This window comes from Typopeltis vanoorti, chromosome 4 (assembly GCF_054136105.1).
Source record: "Typopeltis vanoorti isolate ZY-2024b chromosome 4, IOZ_Tvanoo_1.0, whole genome shotgun sequence".
Lineage (NCBI taxonomy): Eukaryota > Metazoa > Arthropoda > Arachnida > Uropygi > Thelyphonidae > Typopeltis > Typopeltis vanoorti.
Genome location: NC_143552.1, coordinates 58,536,690 through 58,562,281, shown reverse-complemented (window position 1 = coordinate 58,562,281; position 25,592 = coordinate 58,536,690). Strand labels below are relative to the sequence as shown.

Here is a 25,592-nt window from a genome sequence, read left to right as displayed (position 1 = left end):
AGAGTTGTAAAGTGGGTGCCCTCCCGCGATATCTTCGGACTCCTTGGAGGTGTCAATAATAATAATAAAATTTGCAAACCATGGTGTTATGAAATATATTAAGCACTTTGTAATTCCATTAGAGCTACAAATTCTAGCTCAGCCTGGTTTATATATGGTTTAAATCTTAGAGATTGAGGTAATATAGTTGCATATCATCATGAATCATTTTACTACTAAAAATAGTATGATTTTAAGCAAAAATGAGATGGCACAATGTGTTTTAAACAGCTTTCATCAAAAATCTCCAGCCAGAATTAACTACAGAAATGTAAAAAGCAAATGGTTAATTATATACTATTGCAAAATGCATCCAAAATTTTATATGCAGAATGATAATAAAATGACAGAAAATCTGAATATAATTATCCTGACAGAAATATTTTATTTTATGCTACCTACTCAGCATAGGAATAGTATATAATAATTTTAATTTCAGCTCTTTCTTTTTTTATTAATATGAATTTTATTCTCTGAATAAAATTCATATTAACATTAACATTCTTCAACATCCTTAAATATATGTTAACATCCTTAACATTCTTAAATATATACACCTTTTCTGCATTTTCCTCTTCCATCTTTAGTGCAAGTGCATTGATATCTGCTGCACTGTTATTAACAATTTCTTGTAATTTTTCTGAAATAAAGTTCCAGAACTGAACAGCTTTCAACTTTTCTTCTGCACCCATTCCTGGAACCAGTGCCACAGCATCTTCAATCTTAAAAACATAAATGAATGAGAAAAAGTCCTTAGCATAACAAAATTCATAAAAAAATTTATACTAAAACTAGATGAAAATTATATTTATACTTGACTCAATTATCCAATTCATACAATGTATTTCAATAACTAAGTAAAGTTGATTATACATAACAAAGTGTGCCCAGTTAATGCAGATATTTTATTTTTGTGAGTACAGAAATCTGCACAATGTATCCCAATAAAAAAAATAAAAAAATGTGGTTCTATCAAGAAATTAGTAGCTTCATAAGCATGACAATTGAACTGTTTACCTGGATGAACAATGCATAATTTCTTGGCATCTTTAATTTATATCATTGTAATAACTCATCCAAAGGTGCTCATAATACAGTTTATATTGGAATATTGTGCTGGCCAGTCTGATCTCTATACTACATTTTTCACCTTATACCTCATATTGCATGAAAATCTGAATACTTGGGAAAAAAAAAAAAAAAAAAAAAAGGAAAAAAAAAAAAAAAAAAAAAAAACAGTTCTGAAGAGTTTAACTGTTTCATTTATTTATTTTTTTAATGTTAGAATATTGACCTCATATTACTATATCAATGGATAAAAATCCTAAATCATAAACATTTAGATTTGACCAGTTACCATATATATATATATATATATATTTACAGAATCTTTCCCTTGAGCATTTTCACCAAAAATACATATTACTTGGGGTATGAAAGATACACTATCATGCTGATACTCGAGCATCAAGCATAATCACGTGCCAGGAGAGCCCAAATGCTCAAGGGAAAGATTCTGTAAATATATATATATATATGGTAACTGGTCAAATCTAAATGTTTATGAATTAGGATTTTTATCCATTAATATGAGGTCAATATTCTAACATTAAAAAAATAAATAAATGAAACAGTTAAACTCTTCAGAACTGGATTTTTTTTTTTTCAAGTATTCAGATTTTCATGCAATATGAAGTATAAGGTGAAAACTTCTGAGACTCAGACAAAAACTGTTCCTGATCAGACTGTATTACAAAGCTAGAATTTTATCCTTTCCCTATATGAGAACACTGCATGATACTATTTCCATAATTTTTGTGTGTGGTTCTGAAAACATCTTCATTTGGCTGCAAATTTCAAGAGAGAGAGAGAGAGAGAAAGACTGCATGCAGGAAGAGGGGAAAAAAGTGTTTAACTTTTATGTGGTTCCCACCCACAAAAGGTAATTATATATCTATAGTATATTTTTTCCGTGGGTGGGTTAAGTTTTTTTTTTTTTTTGCCATTTTTATCAATTTCATATATTTTTTGTAATTTTTTTTAAAATTTATTTTTACATAGTCCAGAAACTCTGCTTTAGAGACCAAACATGGAACTTTTCAAGCCACTTCAGGTCTCCAAGGCAGGGAAGTAGTCTCACACTGGGCAACGAAATTCATCTCCCACCTAAAGACAATTACAAACATCTATGCCCATGGAGGAATTCAAACTCACGATCTGTTGGTTGGGGAGCAGGCACACTAACCACTTGGTTTAACCAGGCCATCTAAACTGAAACTAACTGAAATATCTTTAGACTCTCTCGTTCTCTCTCACAGACGTGCAAGGTTGTAAACCTATAGAACAACACTGTCATGTGTGGACAACTGTTTAAAATAAAAGAACCTATTAATGCATTTCATGAACAGATGGTGGTTACAGACCTTGGATTAAAACAGTATGTGAACACTGTTCCAGTGGATAGGAATATATGAAATAAAATGGGAATAAGAAGTTTGGTTGGGTGGGCTCCATGGACTGTGAATGGATGATGACCGATAACTGTCCATGTTTTTTACAGACAGGAAAATGGAGTTACAATGGAAGTGAGTTCAGCAAAACAGCACCTCCAAATAGCAATACAAAAGACAAAGTAACAGATCAACTATAAGAAAGTGATAGGAACAAGTCTATGAGAAACAGGTCACCTATGAACCACAATGCACTTTTCTGGACAGCATTAAACATTTTAAAGAATTTTTCTGAACTGGTGGCATATTTTGGTGTATATACCCAAATGTAAAAAATACATTCTTGGTGGCAAAATGCATTCTTTTGTCATTAGGGACAAAATCTGAAGAGGGGAAATTTACCACGAAAATACCACCAACCACCAGAGAGAAAATTGGTAATGCAACTGCTAAGGAAGAAAGAATGGACTCTATCAAATGAATTGAAATTGTCAAGAGTTGCTAAACCTATCTATAACTTATACTTATGGTAACACTAGCTAAGAGATCTGTTGCAGAATACATATATGCATACAATGATTATTGTAATCCTTCAGGAGGACCATCAGTCAATGAAGGGGATGACTACTCATTATCTTCACTATTTTTGACAAAAGTGGAAAAGGCTGAATATAGAATTATAAAGAAATAAAAAGGAGAGCACAATATAGGACACTATGATGTACTGCTGCCAACCAATCTTCAGATTGATGCATCCAAAAAAGAAGACCATGCTGTAGATAGATACAGGATAAGTATCTACCTACAGTATGAATATATGTGACATTGTAAACAATACAGGAGTGGTGTAAATTCTGGAGCACAACTGTTGGGGTGTGTGTGTGGGGGGGTGATACTGATGTCAATATCACAATATCATCATCCCATAGTCCACAAAAGACCGTAGCATATATATTAGGAAACGTTCCTTGCAGAAATCCTCCACTCAGTCCTTGATTGACAATTTGCTTTCAGCTCCCTAAGTGAAGTATCGGTCAAACTTTTTATATTGTCTATCCAGTTTATTCTAGGTCTGCCTATTTTTCGAGTTCCTGGAATGAGTCTTTCAAGAACTTGCATTGGTAGACAATTTGATCTGCTGATATGGCCAAAACACATAAGTTATTTCCTTTGCCAGGATGTATTGGAAATAAAAGGATTGAGTTTGTGGCATTGACTCAATTGGTCAAACAGTGGAGGACGTCCTGACAAAGAGACAAACTTAGAAGAGTATAACAAATTTTGGCAAGAAAAAGGAAGATAAATGGAATATAGAGTATTACTTATGGTAAGTGATGAGCTGTGCCCTCTCAAGGAAGAGAATCAGGAGGATGGAATGTTGTTACAGGCTAGGAAATATGGAGAGTTATAGTAGTAAATATTTAGACAAATCAGGCTGGAAAATTGAAAACAGGTGATCATTTTATGGGAGATTTTATAGCAATATAAATTAGTCCAGAAGAAACAGCATTCAGTAATAAGGAAATTTAATTTCTGGAATTCTTGAGGGACAAATGTTTTAGGCAGCATATTTAGGCAGGAGAAAATGAATAGACATGCAGGAGTATCAAGGAGATGGGAACTTATGTGGAATTATAAAGCAGGTGATTATAATAGTCTTAGACGTCAACTTCGGGAAGTTTCATGGAGTGGTAAGCAATGGTAAGTTGTATACCACGAGTGAAGAAGAGGGCGCAATTTGGAGTAAAGTGGATGACAAACAACATTAAACAGGAATTGCATGCGAAAAAGAGGCTATGGAAGAGATATAAGAAGACAGGTGAAGAGAAGATGCATGAAGAATATAAGACACAGGCGAGAAGAGTGACTAGTGTGGTAAGGAAAGTGAAACTGGAATATGAGAGGAGATTGGCCCTAAGATCCAAAGAAAATCCTAGGGAATTTTTTAGCTATGTGGCCAGTAGGAGAAGAAATGACTGTGGAAGAATGATATTGTGGGATAAAAATGGGAATAGAGTGACTGATGCAGAGACATAGTGGAATTGTTCAATGAACACCTTATTGGAGTATTTCATCCTAGAGGAGTCAGTTTTAATGCTAGAGGGATAGAGCTGGTTCGAGGTTTAGAGGTACAGGAGGAGAGTGTGTTTCAGATACTGAATACTCTGGACGTCAGTAAAGCTTTGGGACTGGATGGTATTTCACCACAAGTTTTGAGAGAATGTGCTAGGGAACTGACAGTGCCTTTAACCTCTCACTTCAATGAAAGTCTGGCTGTGGGAAAGGTGCCCAGGGAATGGAAGGAAAGTAAGATAGTGCCATTGCATAAGGGTGACAACAGACTGGAAGTGTCTAATCATAGGCCAGTCTGTATGTCATCAGTAGTTGTTAAGATCTTGGAGAAAGTAGTGAGGGACCATATACAGCATTGGGTAGATGAGGGTAATGTTATCTGTGAGAGTCAACATGGATTTGTGAAAGGGCACTCTTGTTTTAGCAATATGCTAGCCTTTTATAATAAAGTTACAAGAACATTAGATGAGGGAAAGGCATATACTGCAATTTTCTTAGACTTAGCGAAGGCATTTGACAGGGTGCCACATGATAAGCTGATATTTACGTTGCAGCACATGGGTCTGGATGTCAGATTGGTCAACTGGATTCAGGACTGGCTGTCTGATAGGTATCAGAGAGTTGTGTATGGTGGAGCAGTTTCAAGGAGGCAGAGGGTTACAACTGGGGTCCCACAGGGCTCAGTACTAGGACCTATATTGTTTAACCTTTATATCAATGACATTCCAGCGGATTGCAAGGGGATATTCAGTTGTTTGCAGATGGTGCGAAACTGGGAAGGATTATTAGTAATAGTGCAGATGTGGTAGCCCTGCAAGAGGATCTGAATAAGCTAGATAGATGGGCAAATGAATGGGGGGGGGGGTTAATGCAGCAAAATGTAAGGTCTTGAGGTTTGGGAAACATCGATGGGACACTGCATACTCTATGTGAGGAGTTATACTGGAGGAAGTAGGGGAGACAAGAGATATGGGATTGATGATTGATAGAAACCTGAAATTTAGGGGACATATTACAAAGGTGGTGAAGGTAACACAGAGGATTGCTGCAATAATGAGAAGGACACTGACCTGCAGAGATAAAACAGTTATCATTCCATTGTATAAGACCCTGATCAGACCACACTTGGACTATTGTTCTCAGATTTAGTCCCCAGGATTTGAAGAGGATAAATTAACTGTGGAAAGGATACAAAGATGGATGACAAAGATGGTTTCAGGACTGTACAAGGATAGTTATGAGGATTGGCTGAAAGAACGTGGACTGCAGAGTTTGTTGGATAGAAGAAGGAGAGGTGATATGATTGAGACTTTTAAACTGTTAGAGGTGGTTACAGGGTTAAAACTGGGGAGTTCTTTCGCTTGGTTGAACAGCAGGAAGGAGTGATGACAAGAGGCCATCCCTGGAAGTTACGAAAGGAAACTGTGAGCAAGAGGGTGAGGAGTGGTTTCTTTGCGTGGAGGGTGGTTGAACCGTGGAATGCATTGCCTGATGGAGTGGTGAGAGCGAGAACAGTCAATGAGTTTAAGGAGTGGTATGACAGACTTGGTGTTTCTTAAAGGGGACCTCCCCTCGATGAATCTTGACAGACTTTATGTTCTTAGGAAGGACCTCCCACGATGTCTTTTGACTCCATGGAAGCCTGAATAATAATAATAATATGGTGGAACAAGAATGCGATTCAAAAATACAGGTATCCCTTGCTTCACGCGGCAAAATTAACTGCGGCAATCCCTTGATATATGTGGCAAGAGTTTTGATTAACGCGCCTTTAACTCTGTGGAGCTCACAGCTGATCTGAAAGATACATGCAAAATGTTTAATATAAATATTCTTACACAATTCGGTCCATAGCTTGGAGATCTTGAGTAGCTGAGCATTCATATATTATGAGTGATATTCCGCACTGTTTTTTGCTATCAGTTTGGTTTAACACGTTATGTAAAGGTTTGTGATATTTGACAGTAGATTGTATCCGAGAGATACCGCGACCTCCGATGTCAGTATACAGTAGTATGGTTTAGTTGTTTTTTTATTCTTTGTTCAATAATTTTTAGATTGTAACTGAAAATAAATAAACCATCATGTATTACTGAAATATATGATAAATAAGCCAAAAGCTTATTTATCATACATGTCCTCTAAGAGATATGCTTTACATTATGGAAAATACTAAGGAAAGTGATCTGGAGCTTACTCCACCTTTACTACAAGTTACCCACAGGGTTGCTTATGCTTGCATCTGCCGAAACTTTTAGTTTCTATATATTCGGCACGAAACTCTTGTAGTTTCTATATTCAGCTATGAAATAATGTTGGATTCAATATCCACTTAATTTGTACCATCATGTATTATATTTGCAGTGTTTTTTCTTTATGTTTTATTGCTTGTTTGTCGAGGTCTGGAGAGTCATTTTGCTTGTTATCGTAGAATTTATGCCGATAAGAAAAAACTAAGACTGCTCAAACGACTGTTGATAACTTCTTTTGATAAAAAAAAAATTGCAGTAAATAATGTAGGTACAAGTATTTATTAAACATTTACTTTGCATTCATTTTTTATCTTTCCTAAAAGAGTACCGTATAAAATGAATTATTAATACAGTAATCGATCCTGGACGAATTGCAATTTTTACCATTGATTATTAGATTTGATTAACGCGATTTTGATATACACAGTAACATTGAGGGATTAATTAACCGCGTTAATTGAGGGATACCTGTATTGGATTTGGTCAAAGCTGCTGTTATTTAGGATTTGTGCCAAAGCAACTAAAGCCATGAGACCAGTGTATTAAAAACTCTATCACCTCCATATAAGAATGGTTAATTCACATTCAGTGAAAAGCCCTTATTGTCAATACTAAGTGAGCTATGGAGATGCTTCTGGTCATAGCATCAGAGGATATGATCACAGCTGAGATGTCATATTTTCCTTCAGTCAGTTAGTGACTATGTAGTCTCGACTTGGAGGATGAAGAGGCATGCACTAGTATCAAGGAAGGAAGGAAGGAATTTATATAGAATTATAAGGTAGGTGATTATAACAGACTTAGAAACAAACTTGAAGTAATAAATTGCTGGGGGAATTTAAATGAAGAGAGGTCCCACTGCATAGTAGCTAGTTAAGAAACATTTGTTATCAGTAATGGAAAACTGCATACCTTGAGTGAAAAAAATTAAGTGATTTAGAGCAAAATGGATGACTAGAAAAATCAAACAGAAGAAAAAAAAAAAAGAAGTTATAGAAGTTCATACACAGAGAGAGAGAGAGAGAGAGAGAATAATAATTGTATGAGGAATATAAAGCTCAACATAGGAAGGTGACTCGGTGTGGTAAGGCGAGAAAAAGAAAAAGTAGAATATGAGAGAAGACTAGCATTGTGAATGAAGGAGAATTCCAAGGAGTTTTCACCACATGGCCAGTACGAGGAGAAATGATTGTAGACAAATTACTTGCTGGATGGAGAAAACAGTAGGTCACAAGAGCAGTGCATATCACTTTATTAGGGTGTTTTATTCGTGTAAAGCCAGTTTTAATCTGATAGGGAGATGGAGGATTGAAGGATTAAAAGCAAATGAAGAGCGTGTGTTCTAAATAGTCAGCATTCTAAATGTCTATAAGGCAGAAGAAGTGGATGGGATTTTTTTCCCATCTTTTAAGGGAGCATATTATGGAAATAATCGTGCCATTATCCTGGCAGTTTAATGCAAGTCTTTCAATGGAGCAAATTCCTAAAGAGTGGAAAGGGGGATAGTTCCACAAAATAGTAGTGGTAAAATGGAAGTACAGTATCAAACTATAGACTCATTTGTATTTCTTCATTGTTAAGATTTTGGAAAAACTGATGAGAACTCGTAAAGAGAATTGGGTAGATGAGGGTAATATATTATTTCTGAAGGCTAGCAAGGATTTGTTAAGGGGATTCTTATTTAATGATTTCATGCCAATTAATAATGCAAAGGGCAATGATATAGGTAGATATTGGGCTGGTGGATTGGATTACAAATTGGCTTTGATGGATATATTAGAGTTGTATATGGAAAAGCATTATTTTGTTTGTGTGTGGGGGGGGGAAGATAGACATGTCTATCTTTTCCCTCCACACACACACACAGCCTTTTGAGCAGGTGTTTCCTACTTTGTTGTGGAGATTCTATGAACATACGCTCTCCATTCAGATCTGTCATGGCCATATCTTTCAGAATTTCCAGGTGCATTCCAGTTGCTTCTTTAACTCCATCCCCCCCATCTAATTTTTGGTCTCTCTCTCTCTCACTCTCTCTTCTCCTGCTTCCATCAACTTCACTAAGCATCATCTTCTCCAGATTGTCATTTGCTCGCATAATATGTCCAAAGTATGACAATTTTTGCTTGATTATCATAGTTTCGAGGGAGCAATATGGCTTTATTCTGCCCTATCACTGATTTACTGGTTTGCTTTGTAGTCTATGGTATTCTTAGTGTCTCCAAACCCATAATTCAAATGCATCTATCTTCCTTTTTTCATTCTTTCTCAGGGTCCAACTTTCATATCCAAACAGTACCTCAGGAATACCATTGCTTTCACGATTCTGATTTTTGTTGCAAGGCTAATATCTTTATCTTTAAAGAGCTTGCTTCAATTTGTCATCCAAATAATAATCTTCTTCTAACTTCTGCAGTATACATACCCATCTTTATCAATTCACAATCCTAGGAGCACAAAATTGTTAACTACTTCCATTTTCTCCCCATTCAAAATCATGAAGTTCACATGTTACCATAACTTTTGTCTTTTTGAGGTTAAGTTTAAGGCCATATTTAGCACTTTCTTCTTTAACTTTCATAATAAGTTCCTCCCAGTGGTGCATTAAGGATTTAATCTTGGGGGTGGGGGAGGAGTTGAGTAGACGATTAGATGATTTAAAAATACACACTATGCAATCCATACGACCTATGACTGTGCATCTGATTGCCAATACATGATACCTATGATAACCTCTGGCCCGGCTCAGACAAACGAAATAGTGCTCAGTCCACCCGAGCACTACTTCATTCGCCTTGTGTTCACAGCAGCCATGACTCCTGAGAGCTATAGGGTATTCCCACCTTATGTGACCGCTATTTTATAAGTAGTATGTGACCTTATGTGACCGCTAATTTTATAAGTAGTATAGAAATAAAAGACATGACATAACATAAATAAAAAAATGAATTTTAATAAGGAAAATTTTCTAGTGATTTTTTTTCCTTTGGGGTGTGCCAGGGCCCCTTGCCCCCCCCCCCCCCCTCTGGGTGTGCCATTGGTTCCTCCAAATCTTCTTTGCATTCTGCCAGCAAGGTGGTATCATCTGCATACCTCAAATTATTAATATTTCTTCCACCAATTTTAATTCCAACTGAAGACTCCTCCACCCTTGCCACTCTTAAAATGTATTCGCTGTACAAGTTAAACAGGTATGGAGATAAAATATATCCTTGTCGCAACCCTTTATCTATTGTGAAATACTCTGTTTCTCTAAGATCTGTTCGGACAGTAGCTTCTTGTTCATAATAAAGATTCCTCAGAAGGATAATGAAATGCTCTGGTATTCCCATTGATCTTAACACATTCCACAGTTTCACATAATCCACAGAGTCAAAAGCCTTACTATAGTCAAAAAAACAAAGGTAGATATTCTTTTGATATTCCTGTGCTTGGCAATCTGATCTCTTGTTCCTCTGCCTTTTCAAAATTCTGCCTGTTCATCTAGTATTTCTCTCTTCATGAATAGTTCCTGTCTTTTCTGAATGATCTTAAGTGAGACTTTACTTGCATGAGAAACCAGTGCTATAGTTCTGTAATTTTCCCACTCTCTTCCATTGCTTTTCTTCAATAAAGGTATGTAAACTGATTTTTTCTATTTCCTAGGCCATGTTGTTATTGTGATCCAAATTCGTTGATGTAGAGCTGTTAAAATTTTAACTGCCTCTTCTCCCAGGGCTTTGAGCAACTCGATAGATATTCCATCCTGGTGATACTACATCCTACTGGACAGTTGTTGCAGTGCCCACCTCACTTCACTATCCAGTGGTACTGGCTCCTGTGTATAATCCTGCTCTTCAAATTCCTCAGTAATTTTAGAGTGTCCTTTCAGTAAAGAGCTTCTGTATACTCTTTCCATGTTTCTTTGATGTCTGCAGCTTCTGTAAGATATCCTTTGTGATTACTTTTCAACATTGCCACCTTGGCAATGAACTTCCCTGTCAATTCCCTGATCTTTTTGAAAAGATTTCTTGTTTTTCCTTTCTTGTTTTGGTCTTTATTTGTTGGCATTCATGGTTAAAGTTTCCAACTAGTTTCAGTTTATTACGCTTGGTCCTATCAAAGTTCAGTACTGGGCATATTACTGTTCAACCTTTATGTCAATGACAACATCCCTGAATTACAGAAGATATTCAGTTGTTTGCAGATGTGAAACTTGAGAGGGTTATTACTAATGGTGCAGATGTCATGCAATTTAACAGATTTGCACAAGTTAAGCAAATGAATGGGGATGATGTCAGTTAATACAGATAAATGTAAGGCTTTGAAATCTGGGATCCTTAAATGAGAGACTAGATACTCTCTCTTGGTGGAGCTATACTAGAAGAAGTGGAGAAGAAAGGGATCTTGGCGTAACGATAAACAGAAATCTGAAGTTCAGAGGACACATTACAAAAGTGTTTTGACAAAAACAAAAGATTGCTGCTGTATTGAGGATGATCATAACTAGCAGAGATATAAGGGGCAATACTGACACAAAGTTCTGATAGGCCACATCTGAATTTAATGTGTTAATTGTCACCAGAATAGAGGCAGATAAAAAAAAATTATACTGGAATTGGAGAACATTATCTAGGATAGAATGAGGACAGAATCGGCAGAATATAGTAGAAAGGAGATGAAGAGGGATATGATTAAAACATTTAAGTTATTTAGAGGTACTGACTGGATTGACACTGGAGAGATTTTTGATGTAGAATGACAGGAAGGAACAGGGAGAAGAGGCCATCCCTGGAGGCTACAAAAAGATGTAGTAAGAGGGTATAAGAAAAAAGTTTTTTGCATACAGACTGGTAGGAGTATAGAATTCATTGGCCAAGGGGATAGTAAGTATACAGGCAGTGAACATGTTTAAGATATGGTGTGACTCAATGGCTGTCTGGAAGAATAATAATGTCATTCTGGCAAATGCCTAGAGGTGGCATGCAGTATAGTTCATATAGTAATAGGTGATTTGCCTACATCATCTATGCAGGAACATGAAAAGAAGGATGCCAAGAAGCCAGCATTATCTTTGAGAGATGTTACAATGATACTATCTGACATGGGAGAAGTGGAAGCACAGATGAGCAGTTACAACTAAATGGTCCAGCCAATAAACAAGAAGACTCAAATGCTTTTTTTTTTTCTGAGCAGGAGTTTCCTACTACTTTGTTTACTACACTTGGCCCTATCAAAGTATGCATTTGTTAGTTTCTTGAGCTGTTGCAAAATGTAAGAAACCATTAAGCAGACTGGGTTTCCAGGAACAATAAAAAGGAAACTTGGAAAAAATTATCGTGAGTTACCAAGAGTACTGGGAAAATAGTGAGGATTATCTGGGACTGTAATGGGTCAGACAATCTATGTTCAATCATTACTAAACAAGAAATACCTTAGTGTTTCTTCATGCTTGACCACTGGAAATGACAAAGAGAAGACAATCTCAGTTGTGACATAGAAGTCTCCAAGGGAAAATTAGCTCACTAAAATGTGGGAGTAGTTGTTGCCTCTAAGCTTCTATGATGATCAGAAATTTTAAAAGTTTCTAAATAACCACAGCAAACACATATGTGAAACTGTAGGTGCATTCCATTTTTTTCCTTCCTGCTTTTTGGTCTAACTTGTCAAAAATATGCATGGTGCCCAAAGCAAAAGAAGTAATCCCAAACTTCACCAATCAGGCACTGGCCTAGTTGGATGAGTGGTTAGTATACTCGCTCTCTAACCAATAGGTTGTGGGTGTTCATAAAAGCCTGCTCTGATTGTATAGTTCCTTGACTTTATAAGGCTTGTTTATATATACAGTCATCCTTCGAGTTACGCCCTTTCGAAGATACGTCCGTGATCCCATAAGGGAATAAATAACATTTTCGGCTATATATATATATATATATATATATATATATATATATATATATATATAGAGGACCTGAACCAAAAGCACATACCCCTTAGCACTGCGACTATAACCACTAAGGCACTAAGTCTCTTCAACATGTTGAAGGAGAAAGCAGAACCCGATTATGACTATGAATTCAATGCTTCCTCCGGTTGGTTCATGAGATTCAAGCAGCGTTTTGGGCTGCAGAATGTGAAAATGTATGGGAATCTGCAGGTACTAAGAAGGCTGCCAAGAAGTTTGTGGAAAAATTGGATAACATTATTGCGAAAGAAAATTATTTGCCACAGCAAATATTTAATATGGATGAGACATCCTTGTTTCGGAAAAAAATGCCCGAGCGGACAGTCATCCACAAAAAGCTAAAATCTATACTTAGTTTCAAAGCTCTTAATGCTCGTATAACGATTCTGTTATGGGTAATGCGGCTGGATATAAACTGAAATCATTTGTGATATGGCACAGTGAGAATCCACGAATTTTCAAAAACATTAGGAAGCATACTCCCAGTTCATTATCGGAGCAATAAGAAGTCGTGGACAGGGAGCTCTTGCAGTGTTTTAAGGCTTATTATCTATGGACAACTTTTTCACAAGCCATTTCTACCACTGAAGGAAATGACCTGACTCTCATGCAATTCTGGAAAACATTCAATATTTTTCATGCTATTAAAAATATTGCTGTGGCTTGGGACAAAGTGACCTCTCAATGTATAAGTAGCATATGGAAAAAGACATTAAAAAGGTTTTGCATGATTTTGGAAGTTTGTAATAGTGGGCCTAACTAACAATCTGAATCTCGAAGTGAATGATGACATAATTCAACTCATAGAAAGTTCTCATGAAGAGGTGACCAACGAAGAATTGGTTTAGCAGAAGAGGGAAAAGAGAAATAGGAAGAGGTAGTTAAACAATTTACACTGAAGGATCTTGCAGCAATGTTGTTCTTTGCAGTTAGCGATGTTCTCAAAATTGCTAAAGACATGGACCCTAATGTTGAATGCCACTTATTAATAGAAACGAAGCACATGATGCGTTTGCTTGCTATGAACAAATTTATGATGAAAAGAAGAAGAGAAATAAGCAAAGCACATTGAAATAGTGGCAGTAACACACAGTAAAGTTTTATAATATGGTTTAAAAATTAAAATGACAGTATACCTATTACGGTTAAGTCCCTAACCCCTCTAACTCTGTTGATTTAATCTATCGACTTACGTCCTGCTGGAAAGAACGGAACCCGGACTGAAGTGGAGGGATGACTGTATATACATACATACATACATACATATACATATATATATATATATATATATATATAAATTGGGTCTAAGATGTAACTATAAAGGTGTCCACGAAAGAAGTCCTCCTTTGCAGGGCCTCTTATTTATATTCTTTAACATAAGATATAACTATGTTAAAAATTTTGCTGGAATTGGGTGAACAATGTAAAATTAGAATTATTTGCTAAAGAAGAAAATATCTCCACCAAATCTCCCAAATCTTCACTTTATTTCAGTCTAATGGGAATGAAAATTCTTAAGGGAACATTAAATCACTATATTCTAAATATGGTTGAACATAAAATTTGTTTGAAAATTCCAGCCTGCAGAAGTGTGTGTGAGGAAAAAGCAACTCCTCCCTTTCATTTCAGTCTGCTGATGAGGAAACAATTCTCCCCTTCCCTTTAGTCAGCCAGATGAATTTTTCAGAGAATCCAAATCAATTACAGAAACAAATATATTCCAAACTGCATAAAAATTGAAGGAAAGATGCGACATGTAACATTAGAAATGTCTGTGTTAAAGATACCAAGCAATTTTATAAACTTGGTTTTAATCCTATTTCCCAAGTAGGCAAACAGACAAGTCAGTCAAGTTTGTGAATGAACATAGTTCAAGTCTGAGGCAACTCGTGGTAAAGGTGGAGTAAGATCCAATCACTTTCCTTAGTATTTTCCCTTAATGCAAAGCACATCCCTTTGCAGAGATGTATGATGCTATGCATGAAAGGCAAAGGACACTACCCAGACTGGTTTCGACCTTTATTGAGGTCTCATCAGTGGGAGCCAGACCCAAAAATGGCAAGGTTGAAGTAATGCTGAGCTTATATATTTTATCTAAACAAGTTGCCACAAGGTGCTTTGACCTTATTAAATGGCATTTTTGGGTCTTAACATTTAGCAGCATTACTGAAGCATAACTAAGAAAATGCTGGAGTATATATTAGTTACCTACATGGACTGATGGTGTAGAATCACCCAAATGCATTATTGTTGTAACAAAAACTGACCAACGATACAGTAAACAAACATCATTACCTCCCTAGAGTCTTTGCAGCTCAGTCAGTATAGACAAAGCCCTTTGGTTGGGAAGACCTGAGTTTGATTTTGTCTAAGATGTGAGGAACCTTCATCCAGTTTCTTTTGACTAAAGGTGAGTTAGCCAGTCTCATACAGAGGTAGAGGGTTTTTCCACCTGGAAACTCAGGTTTTTCATCCCTCAGAACAGGCAAACCAGCCCAGTGAACATACACAAATCTACAGTCAAACAATATCTATACTTAATCCCTCATCAGAGGGATCAACCTGCCCAGGGAGAAACCCATACAATTATTATTATTACTACTTCCCTTAGCCGAGTCAACTCATTATTAATTTGAAAGTTCTTGTGAATGTTCCTCTCATGCTAGAACAGATACCAAACCCAGGTATTTCTCACCAAATGGCATCATCATCATCATCATCATGATTTACTATATACAAAAGTGCTATTCTTCTATGATAATCTCTATAGAACCATCCCAGATCTCATTTTTAAGCTAACTTAAATTAAGCAATATAGTCAAAGGCACTGCCATTCCTGAGCATCCTCTCATAAGTTTCAAGCAGATATACCATCTAATCCCACAGCTGTATTCATGTTAAAATTCTGTAATATCCTTATGCACCTTCAGTTCATTCATCTCTATTTCCACATCAGCCCTTACTCTCTTTACCATAAATCATCTCTACAAAATGATCACTTGGTAATTAAAATATTTCTTTTGCTTCAGTTACCTCCCTATCATCAGAATTATTCTTCTATAATCATTCTTTCTTTTATTTTCCACATCCTGAAAATGCATTTTGGGATTACCTTTGACATTAATTTCCTCTCATACTAATTTTGCCTTCCTTACCATATTAGTCACCCTTCTAGCCACCCTTTGTGACATCCTATATCTTTCAGGATACTACTATCTTTTTGTCAAAATTATTCTATTCCCCTCCCCCCATCTCAATTCCAACACTTAAGTGATTTTGTTATTATTATTTTTTTTTTTTTTGTAAGTGGGGAACAAGAAGGAAGAGGTCCTTATTTTAATTACTTTGCAATAAAGAAATCAATACAAGTGTTGGACTCTTTAGAATTACATCTTATGCATATGGCTATGAGGCCTGGATTGTGAATTATGTCCAGTAATTTCACGGACGATTTTCAAGATGAATAACTCATGTTTCCAGAGGGGGAAACGACATATGTGTTCCTCCCTTATATTTAATCCTTACAGAGCAAGCAAAATCCATTACAGATATTATACTGTGTATCAGAAAAGTAGTCAACATTGTACTTTATGTGGTGAAGGTTCCCGTAGTATTACCAATATGCTAATAGTTTCCAACAGAAATTCAATAAGATGAAATTAGCAAAAAATAATTACTGAAGGAAAAAAGTCATTCTGGTAATCTTTTTTGGCTGCATCCTATACTTCCTTTTGAAGTGAGGAACATCCTGTGAACTATTTCGCATACGTCATTTGGAAGTGTATGTATATAAACCTATCGAAAAATAACAACAACAACAAAAAAAAAAAGTACCAAAAGAGCTCAAAATTCTAGTATTGCACTGAACTTCAACCACCAACATCATGAAATACATACGCTTCTGAGAAATAAAAGTTAAAAATTAAAGCACTTAAAAAGATAATATTGCATGTAGATATCGTCTGCGTATGTAAAGTATGTTTACAATTGTGAAACTATGTTTATACTATGGCAGCAAACATAATATATGGCCATTCTCGGTGGAAAAAAATCACTAACCTTGGACCTGAATGAATGCAAAAGGGAAGTTGCGTCTGTTACAGTCATAATTGAACTTTTAAGATATAAGATCCACTACAGGAATGAAACTTTAATATGATTTGAAAACAACATCATGATTGAATTTTGCATGCTATTCATTTCTTATTACAAAGTTGTACAAAACTCGTATTTCATTTTACACATCCCTAAAAAGCACTCCGCGTTACTCGAAATAGGACATAATTACACGTTTGAAAACGAAAACAAAAATAAAAAAATAAAAAAAAACACTAATTCTTAAATAACACACACGAACATACACCATACTAACAAAATGAAACTAGCACCATCTCATGTTTCAAAACTGTAAGCTTCATTTAAAAAAAAAAAAAAAAAAAGGGAGAGGGAGAGGATGATTATTTTCAATGTTTTTTTTTTTTTTTACATTTAAGTGACAAAATCCAATTTGCAATATATCTAATGAATTATCTCATCTAATTAAATCATTTAAATACAAAATTTTAGCTTACTCCAGAAACGTAAAACTCTGATATTTAAGAGATGTTTATATGGAATTTAAATATGTTTAGGAGGATTGTCTAAAATGTTTGGTAAAAAAATAAGTTAAACACCTAATTATATGAAGAGCCAAAGGCTGCAATTCGGCGACGTGAACTTATTTAAGTTAAGGGATATTGCATCCCATATTGTTTCTTAGCCGAATAAGAAACTCAAAGAGTTTCTTATTCTGCTAAGAGCGGATGTAAGTTCTGTTCGCTACAAACTTGGTATTAACTAGGTCTACCTACTCACTGATGAGACCTCAATAAAGGTTGAAACCGGTCTGGGTAGTGGCCTTCTCTCATAATGTAGAATAGTAATACAGCTCCTAGAATCTAAGTTCACATTATGGGTAAATACCAAGAATAGTGATCGGAACTTGCTCCAACCTTTCTATGAGTTTCCTCAGTTTGCACTACCTAAGGGATCACGTGCTGCTATACAGGTATTTGCTTACGCTTGGAATCGCCGAACTTTATATAGTTTCTATATTCGGCATGAAACTCTTTGAGTTTCTTATTCAGCTAAGAAACAATATGAGATGCAATATCCCTTAACTTAAATAATTTAAACACCTTTTTTCTGGAAAAAATCACCTTTATTTCTCAACATAGTCTCCATCGAGTTTTCCACATTTGGTCCAGAGTTTCCAATTTTTTCTTCCCATCTAAACAGTAGGATTTGTCAAATTGTGCAAAATAATCATTAACAGCTTTGATGACATCCTCATTCGAAGAAACTTTTTTTCCCGCCGAGCCGAATTTTTAAGTTTGAGAACAAGAAAAAGTCATACGAGGAAATGTCCAGAGAATATGGAACCAGAGGATGTGGAACCAATTCGAACCTCAATTCGTGCAATTTTGCCATTGCGACAGCCAATGTGTGGGATAGTGCATTGTCTTGATGAAAGACAATGCACCAATGAAACACTTTTTTGTGGGCCAATCTTGGCCGTTTTCTCTTCACTTCTTCTTTTAAATGGTCCAACAATGATGCATAATAGACTCCTGTTATTTTCTTACCCTTTTCCAAATAGTCACTCATGATAATTCCTTGGGAATCCCAAAAAACAGTGGCTATCTCCTTCCCAGCTGACAAAAGGGTCTTCGCTTTTTTTTTCAGTGCTCTTTCACCGGGCATTGTCCACTGTTTTGACTGCTGATTGGACTGAGGTGTATAGTGGTGGATCCAAGTTTCGTCTACAGTCACGAATCGACGCAAAAATCGAAAAAAATGCTGCGAATTGCGACTAAACATGCTAAACAATGCATTGAAATGTCTTTTCACATGCATTTTTGATCGACAGTCAACAATCGCGCACACAGCTTTTTCATGTGCAATTTTTCGTGCAGGATATTATACACCATTAAGTTGAGAGATGCCTACAATCTCAGCAATCTCAAGCACTTTCACTCGGCGGTCTTCCAGAACGATACTATGCATTTCGTCCATCATTTCCTTCGTAGTGACCTAAGTCAGGCATCCGGAGCGCGCTTCATCTTCGATGGACTTACGACCACGTTTAAACGCATTTATCCAAAAACAAATCGTCTCTAATGCTGACTAAGAATCCCCATGAACTGCATCTAACTCGCTTTGAACTGCTCTGCCGTCCACTTCTTCAAAAAAAGTGTTTTATTATTGCACCAAACTCATTTTTCTCCATTCTTATGAAAATGAGAAACACGGTCCTTTTAAACGATTCTTCCCATCATGACGAGACTCGAACTTGAACTCCAATTGAAGGGCAACGTACCATCGTTCTTCCAATTGTGCTACGGAGGCGGTAGTTTTTTTATTATTTTTTATACAAAATAAGAGAATTGTATAGGATTGTTGAATAAAATTAAATATTAGAAGCAAATATAAATAAATTAATAAATATATTTATATATCGAGAAAAATTGGAGGTGCTGCAGTTCTGCAGTGCCTATGCACGAGCTGCCCATGTTCATTTCTCTTATGTTTGACTGTTCTATTTTTATAATATTTTCTGACTATAATGGGTACTAAAGATTCTATCTTATGCACCAAACGTTTTTTCCATCCCCATTCCTATTTCATCTGTCCACTTATAATATCGTTTCTGTCGAGTGCTTTTGCTACATCCTAAAATATTACAGTGCATATATATATATATATATATATATATATATATATATATATATATATATGTAGAAAGTATTTTTACCTTGGGTATAAATATGTTAAAGATACCAAGCAATTTTAAACCTGGTTTTACTCCATTTTGAGTAAAACCAGGTTTAAAATTGCTTGGTATCTTTAACATATATATATATATATATATATGCACTGTAATATATATATATATATTACAAATTTTGCACAAATGGCGCAAAATTTAAATTTAGCGCCATTTGTGCACTAAAGTGTTGCCAACGAGAAAAAAAAAGACAGCGTGGCAGCTGATAGTTCAGGGTTATTAAAATGACCACACACAGTGAGGAGAGTTCGTTGAATGGATTATGGAACAACAACAAGTGGATGCTTATTTTTCGAACAATGTAGCTCAGTGGATGTGGCATTTGCATACCACGGCGCTTGGCAGCACGAAGGAAGACTTGGTTTCGAGTCTAGTCGGCGACTAGAGGAAATTTTTCTAAGCCTTTTTTCGACCGGTTCCCGAGATAGTCGATCTCTGGCACAGGCAAGCGGGTTTTTCCTCCCGGAAACTCGGGTTTTTCGTCCTGTAAACTCAAGAAAATTGATCGTAGAACCCACATTATTTCAAACATTAAATATATTATGTTAGGGTTAGGGACCACCAGATGGCGGCACATTTGAGCCGTCTCTGTTCACTGCGTACCGCTTAATTAGTGATAGCTTTGGGCCATCTATCTCTGATTGGGTACCAGTGGAGATTGAACTGCCCACTCAGTCTCCAAAAGTTAGATAGGGCTAAATGGCCTCGCCTACTCCGGTATACTGTAATAAAAAGGCGTTAGCTGATTTTTTTTTTTTAATTCTTCAGCGATGAGGCTCATTTTCTTCTTGATGGCTTCGTTAATCGACAAAATTGTCGCATTTGGGATTCAGAAAATCCACGAGTGATTGTTGAGAAACAAATGCATCCACAACGTGTCAATGTTTGTTGCGGATTTTGTGCTGGAGGCAACATCAGTCCATTCTTCTTCGAAAATGCGGCTGGTAAGGCAATATCAGTTAATGGAGCTCGCTATCGCGACATGATAATCCAGTTTTTTGCGCCTAAATTGCAAGATATGGATGTGGACGACATGTGGCCTCAACAAGACCATGTCACATGCCACACAGCCCGAGAAACAATTCAATTACTGCATGAGTCATTTCCTGGTCGTGTAATTTCCCGTTTTGGTGATCAGAATTGGCCGCCAAGATCATGTGACTTAACGCTGTTGAACTTTTTTCTTTGGGTTTTTTTAAAGTCTAAGGTTTATGCCAACAAGCCCACGACTACCCACGCCTTGAAGGAGGAAATTGAGCGCTGTATCAACGAAATTCAGCCACATTTATGCAAAATGGTCATGGAAAATTTCGACAAAACAGTGCGTATGTGCCAGCAAAGCCGTGGAGGCCATTTAGCCGATATGGTATTCCATGCATAATCCTATACTGCATATTTTATGAATCAATAAGAAATTACAATTTTTAATTAAAAACCTGTGTTTTGTATCAAAAGTACTTCTTGCGTGAATTTTGGGACACCCTGTGTGTGTGTATATATATATATATATATATCCAATGCCAGGGTTCTTCAACACCTGTTCCTGCAGATTTGCGAGGAATTCTGCTGTACGAACGCAATCAGATCGTCTGCTAGGGATCTTTCTTCTTGCTACATCCTCGTAGTCACCATTGCAAGTCTCTAGTTCATGCCTGATTGTTTTTACTGTATTCAGGGAGCATTGGGCAGCAGTCGTAATATCCTTATTTTGATGGCGGGCACGAATCATCATGATACAAGTTATTCTCTTCCATTATTCAGGTGGGTTCCAGCTATCCATCCTTTCTGACATCTTGTATATGAATGAAGAAGGGTCCAAACTTTTAAATGAAGAGAAGTGTGTGTTAATACATGTAACTTACGGAAAAATATAATTAATTATAAATATGTCAAATTTATCCCGAACACCCTGTATATATAATAAGTTGGATATAATAAATAAATGCACTGTAATATTTTAGGATGTAACAAATGCAAGTTGGATATAATAAATAAATTCACTGTAATATTTTAGGATGTAACAAATGCACTCGACAGAAACGATAATGTAAGTGGACAGATGAAATAGGAATAGGGATGGAAAAAAGGTTTGGTGCATAAGATAGAATCGTTAGGTGAGCTTTCACATGGTAGCATTCTTTACCAACATTCCTACACAAAAAGTTCTCCATATTTTAAAGAAAAAGATTTCAAATAAAATGTTCTCTCTACTATCTCACTGTGTAAACTCTGGCTATTTTGAATTCGAAGGTAAACTATATAAACAGGTCAAAGGATTAGCTATGGGAAGTCCCCTCTCTCCTATATTAGCCAACGTTTTTTTCGAGGATTATGAACAAAAGGCAATCTCCTCTTTTAGTTTAAAACCAAGAATTTGGCTTAGATATGTGGAGGATATATTCCTCATATGGGAGCATGGTATTGAGAATCTTCACAGGTTTCTCAACCACTTAAACAACCTCCATCTGGATATAAGTTTGACCATGGAGATAGAAGAAAATAGTTCCCTCTGTTTCCTTGATGTCAAACTCACCAACACACTTGAATCAATAAAAGTCTCTATATTTAGAAAGCCAACACACACGGACAGATATTTGCATGCATCCTCACATCACCATCCAGCGCAAAAGTTGGGTATTATATCAACTCTTGTGAATCGTGCAAGATCTGTACTGTCAGATGAAGAAGAACTAAAAAAAGAACTACAACATCTTAAATGGACGTTAAATGGACCTGATTACTCTTTAAAAAGTATCAACAATCAATTATCCCACCGTCAACGTAGCAACGTAGAGACAAAGAACGACTCCAAAGGTTATATCTCCATGCCATATATCAGTACACTATCCAAAAAACTGAGTAGAATCTTAAAGAAATTCAACATACAAACGTGCTTCTCGACTCTTCCAAAAATAAGATCAAGTTTCAGCAACTATAAACAATCTCACAACCTTCTACAATTTCCAGGTGTATACAAAGTCACATGTGAGTGCAGAAAACCTTACTATGACCAAACGGAGAAATCTATACGCCTATGTCTCGAGGAACACCAGAGAGACATTGCTTATAAGAGAACCAGAGCAACTGCCCTATCAGGCCATGTCCTGTTTTCAATAAACACCAACAACGACACCCGCCAACATGATGTAAATTGGATAACAACTTCAAACCTACATATTTGCCATGATGAGGTAGAAGGCCGCATTGTAGAGTCAAAATATATCACCTTGGACCCTGTTCATATGAACAATAATCTCAGCTATAATTTGCCTGACTCTTTCAGCTCTACTATCAGATACTGGAGATCGCGTGGTTCCAAACACGCACAAGTGTACAACAATAGAACTTTAACACGGACAATATAGCACAAGTTCATAATAACTGTAATTTACAGTCGAATATCATAACTTTATAATTGTATAGCTTTAGAGTGTCTCAATGTTATTTTCAATGTCTTTTAATATCTTTCTATGTTCTTAACGCCTGATGAAGTCAATCTTGACGAAACATGTTGCGTTTTCAAATAAATGTCAATTTGTTATAATTCTCGGGCTTTTAGTCAGTTTATATTAAAAATGAATATATATGTGTGTGTGTGTGTGTGTGTGTGTGTGTGTGTGTGTGTGTGTGTGTGTGTGTGTGTGTGTGTGTGTGTGTGTGTGTGTGTGTGTGTGTGTGTGTGTGTGTGTGTGTGTGTGTGTGTGTGTGTGTGTGTGTGTGTGATAAATTTTTTAACTTGGGGATATTGCGTATTAGGATAACCAAGTAATTTTATAAACTTCGTTATTTTAACTCCTAATCCTAAGTATGCAAACAATTAAGTTTGCGCCTGAAACATGGCTCAAGTCTAAAGATGGTACAACACCAGGGCAACTCAAAAATTTTATTACATCTATATCTCCTCTAGAGATTTTTATTAAAAATAAAAACACCTTGTTGCAACTTCTATAGGTAAAGGTGATAAGGCTCCTTATTACTAAAACCTTGGTATTTAGGGTCTAGCTACTCACTGAGGAGACCTCAAAAAAGGTTGAAACCGGTCTGGTTAGTGACCCCACCCATAATGCATTGCAGTATACATCTCCTAGTGAGATGTGCTTACATAATGGGAAAATACTAAGAACAGTGATCAGAGCTTTACCCACCTTTACAATGAGTTGCCCTGGTGTTGTACCATCTTTAGACTTGAATCTTGTTTCAGGCGCAAACTTAATTGTTTGCATACTTGGGATTAGGAGTCAAAATAACCAAGTTTATAAAATTACTTGGTTATCCTAATATATATATATATATATATATATATATATATATATATGAAAAAAATTGAATGACTAGAACCGAGATTTAATTAAAAAGGTTTTAATATAAACACACTACTAGTTTCGGCCTGTAACAGCCTTCTTCAGGTGACATTATAAAAGAAAAAACACTAAACATTGAGGGTCAAAAGAAAGACTATGAAGAACATAGACAGTCTTTATACATAATTAGCATGAAAAAGTTGTATTTGTATTTGAAGCTGTTCTTTCATTTGTTGCATTGTTGGCAGAGTGCGTGCTTGCTACATCACGTGAACGCCAGTACATGATTACAGCTGAATGACTATCTGGGAGGTTGTAGCTTAAGTTGTTATTTAGATGAACAGGATTGAAGATGATTTCTCTCGATTCCACAATTTTTCTCTCTATTTCGTCACTGCAACGGAAGATGTTTGTAGATTTTTCCCAGCAGACTTTGTGACTTTGGTTATCATCATTAGGATTAGCCGAGAAAAGGATATGACTTGATAATGCACTTGCTCGCTGTCTCTTGTAAGTAATGTCTCTCATGTGTTCTTCCATACGCATTTCGACAGATTTGTCTGTCTGCCCGAAATAAGGAATATCGCAGTCACATAATATTTTATATACGCCAGGGTATTTGAGTTGATGATGACAAGGTTTTGGGTGGCTAATTAAGGAACGGATCTTTGGAAGTGGAGTGAACAAGGTTCTGATATTGTATTTTTTTAGAACTTTTGCTAATTTATGTGAAACAGTACTTATGTAAGGAATAGAAATATTGCCTTTGAATCTATTTGTTTCTTCTGAGTGATGTCTAGGAGGATTAAGAAGGAATTTGTTAATGATTTTCTTGGAATATCCATTAACTTCGAAAGAAGTTTTCAGGTGGTTTATTTCTGTAAGCAGTTCATTTGGATCATCAAGAAGAGAACGGGCTCTATATCCCAAGGTGGAAATTATTCCAAGCTTATGAGGAGGGAAATGATGGGACTGACTGTGCAGATATCTGTTGGTATGTGTGGGTTTTCTATATATCGATATTTTTAGTTTACCAGAAGAGCGAGTCAGTTTGACATGAAGAAAAGGCAAGGAATTATCCGTTTCAAGCTCAGCAGTAAACTTAATACTATGTTAACCGAGTCAATGATCATTCTGTCATATATATACAGGGTGTTCGGGATAAAAGTTCAAGTGATTTCCAAATTTGTTCCAGTACTTCCTGATTTGACGTTTTTTGCTGTCCATGGGATTTTGAACATTCGTCTGTATAACCATATCTCAAAGGCTTCAAGTTTTTTTTAATTGACGTTGTCTTCAAGGTCCAAGTTTCTGCACCGTACAGCAGTAGAGACCATACATAGCATTTAATCATGCGTATTCTAAGCTCTAAATTTAAGTTGCGGTTACACAGTATTGGTTTCATCAGGAGAAAATGTTTTCTTGCCATTTCAATTCTAACTTTTATTTCCATTTCTGGATTGCATTCTTCATTTAACCAGCATCCTAGATATTTAAACTTTGTCACTCTTTCTATTCGTTTCCCATTTAAAGAAAGTGATGAATTAAGAATTGGTGTCTTGCTTACGACTATGAATTTACTTTTGGTGATATTTATTTTTAATCCCGTTTTTTCACTCTCTTCATTCACTAGTTCCAGAAGATTTTGACGATCCTGAATATTTTCAGCCAGGAGAGCTGTGTCATCAGCATATCGGATGTTAATGATGA

At 36.1% G+C, this 25,592-nt stretch overlaps 1 protein-coding gene across 1 annotated transcript in view; it reads right to left on the bottom strand.

Moving 5' to 3' along the window:
• LOC150107342 (uncharacterized) overlaps positions 1–17,109 on the bottom strand; it is a 243,496-nt gene extending 226,387 nt beyond the window's left edge. Inside the window, exons 1-2 of the mRNA XM_090391207.1 lie at positions 16,815–17,109; positions 597–761 (exon numbers count right to left, since the gene is read on the bottom strand). Of these exons, the coding sequence (XP_090247333.1) occupies positions 597–761; positions 16,815–16,862 (213 nt within the window). The 5' untranslated portion in view covers positions 16,863–17,109. The remainder of the gene's footprint in view (positions 1–596; positions 762–16,814) is intronic.
• Positions 17,110–25,592: the final 8,483 nt, after the last annotated feature.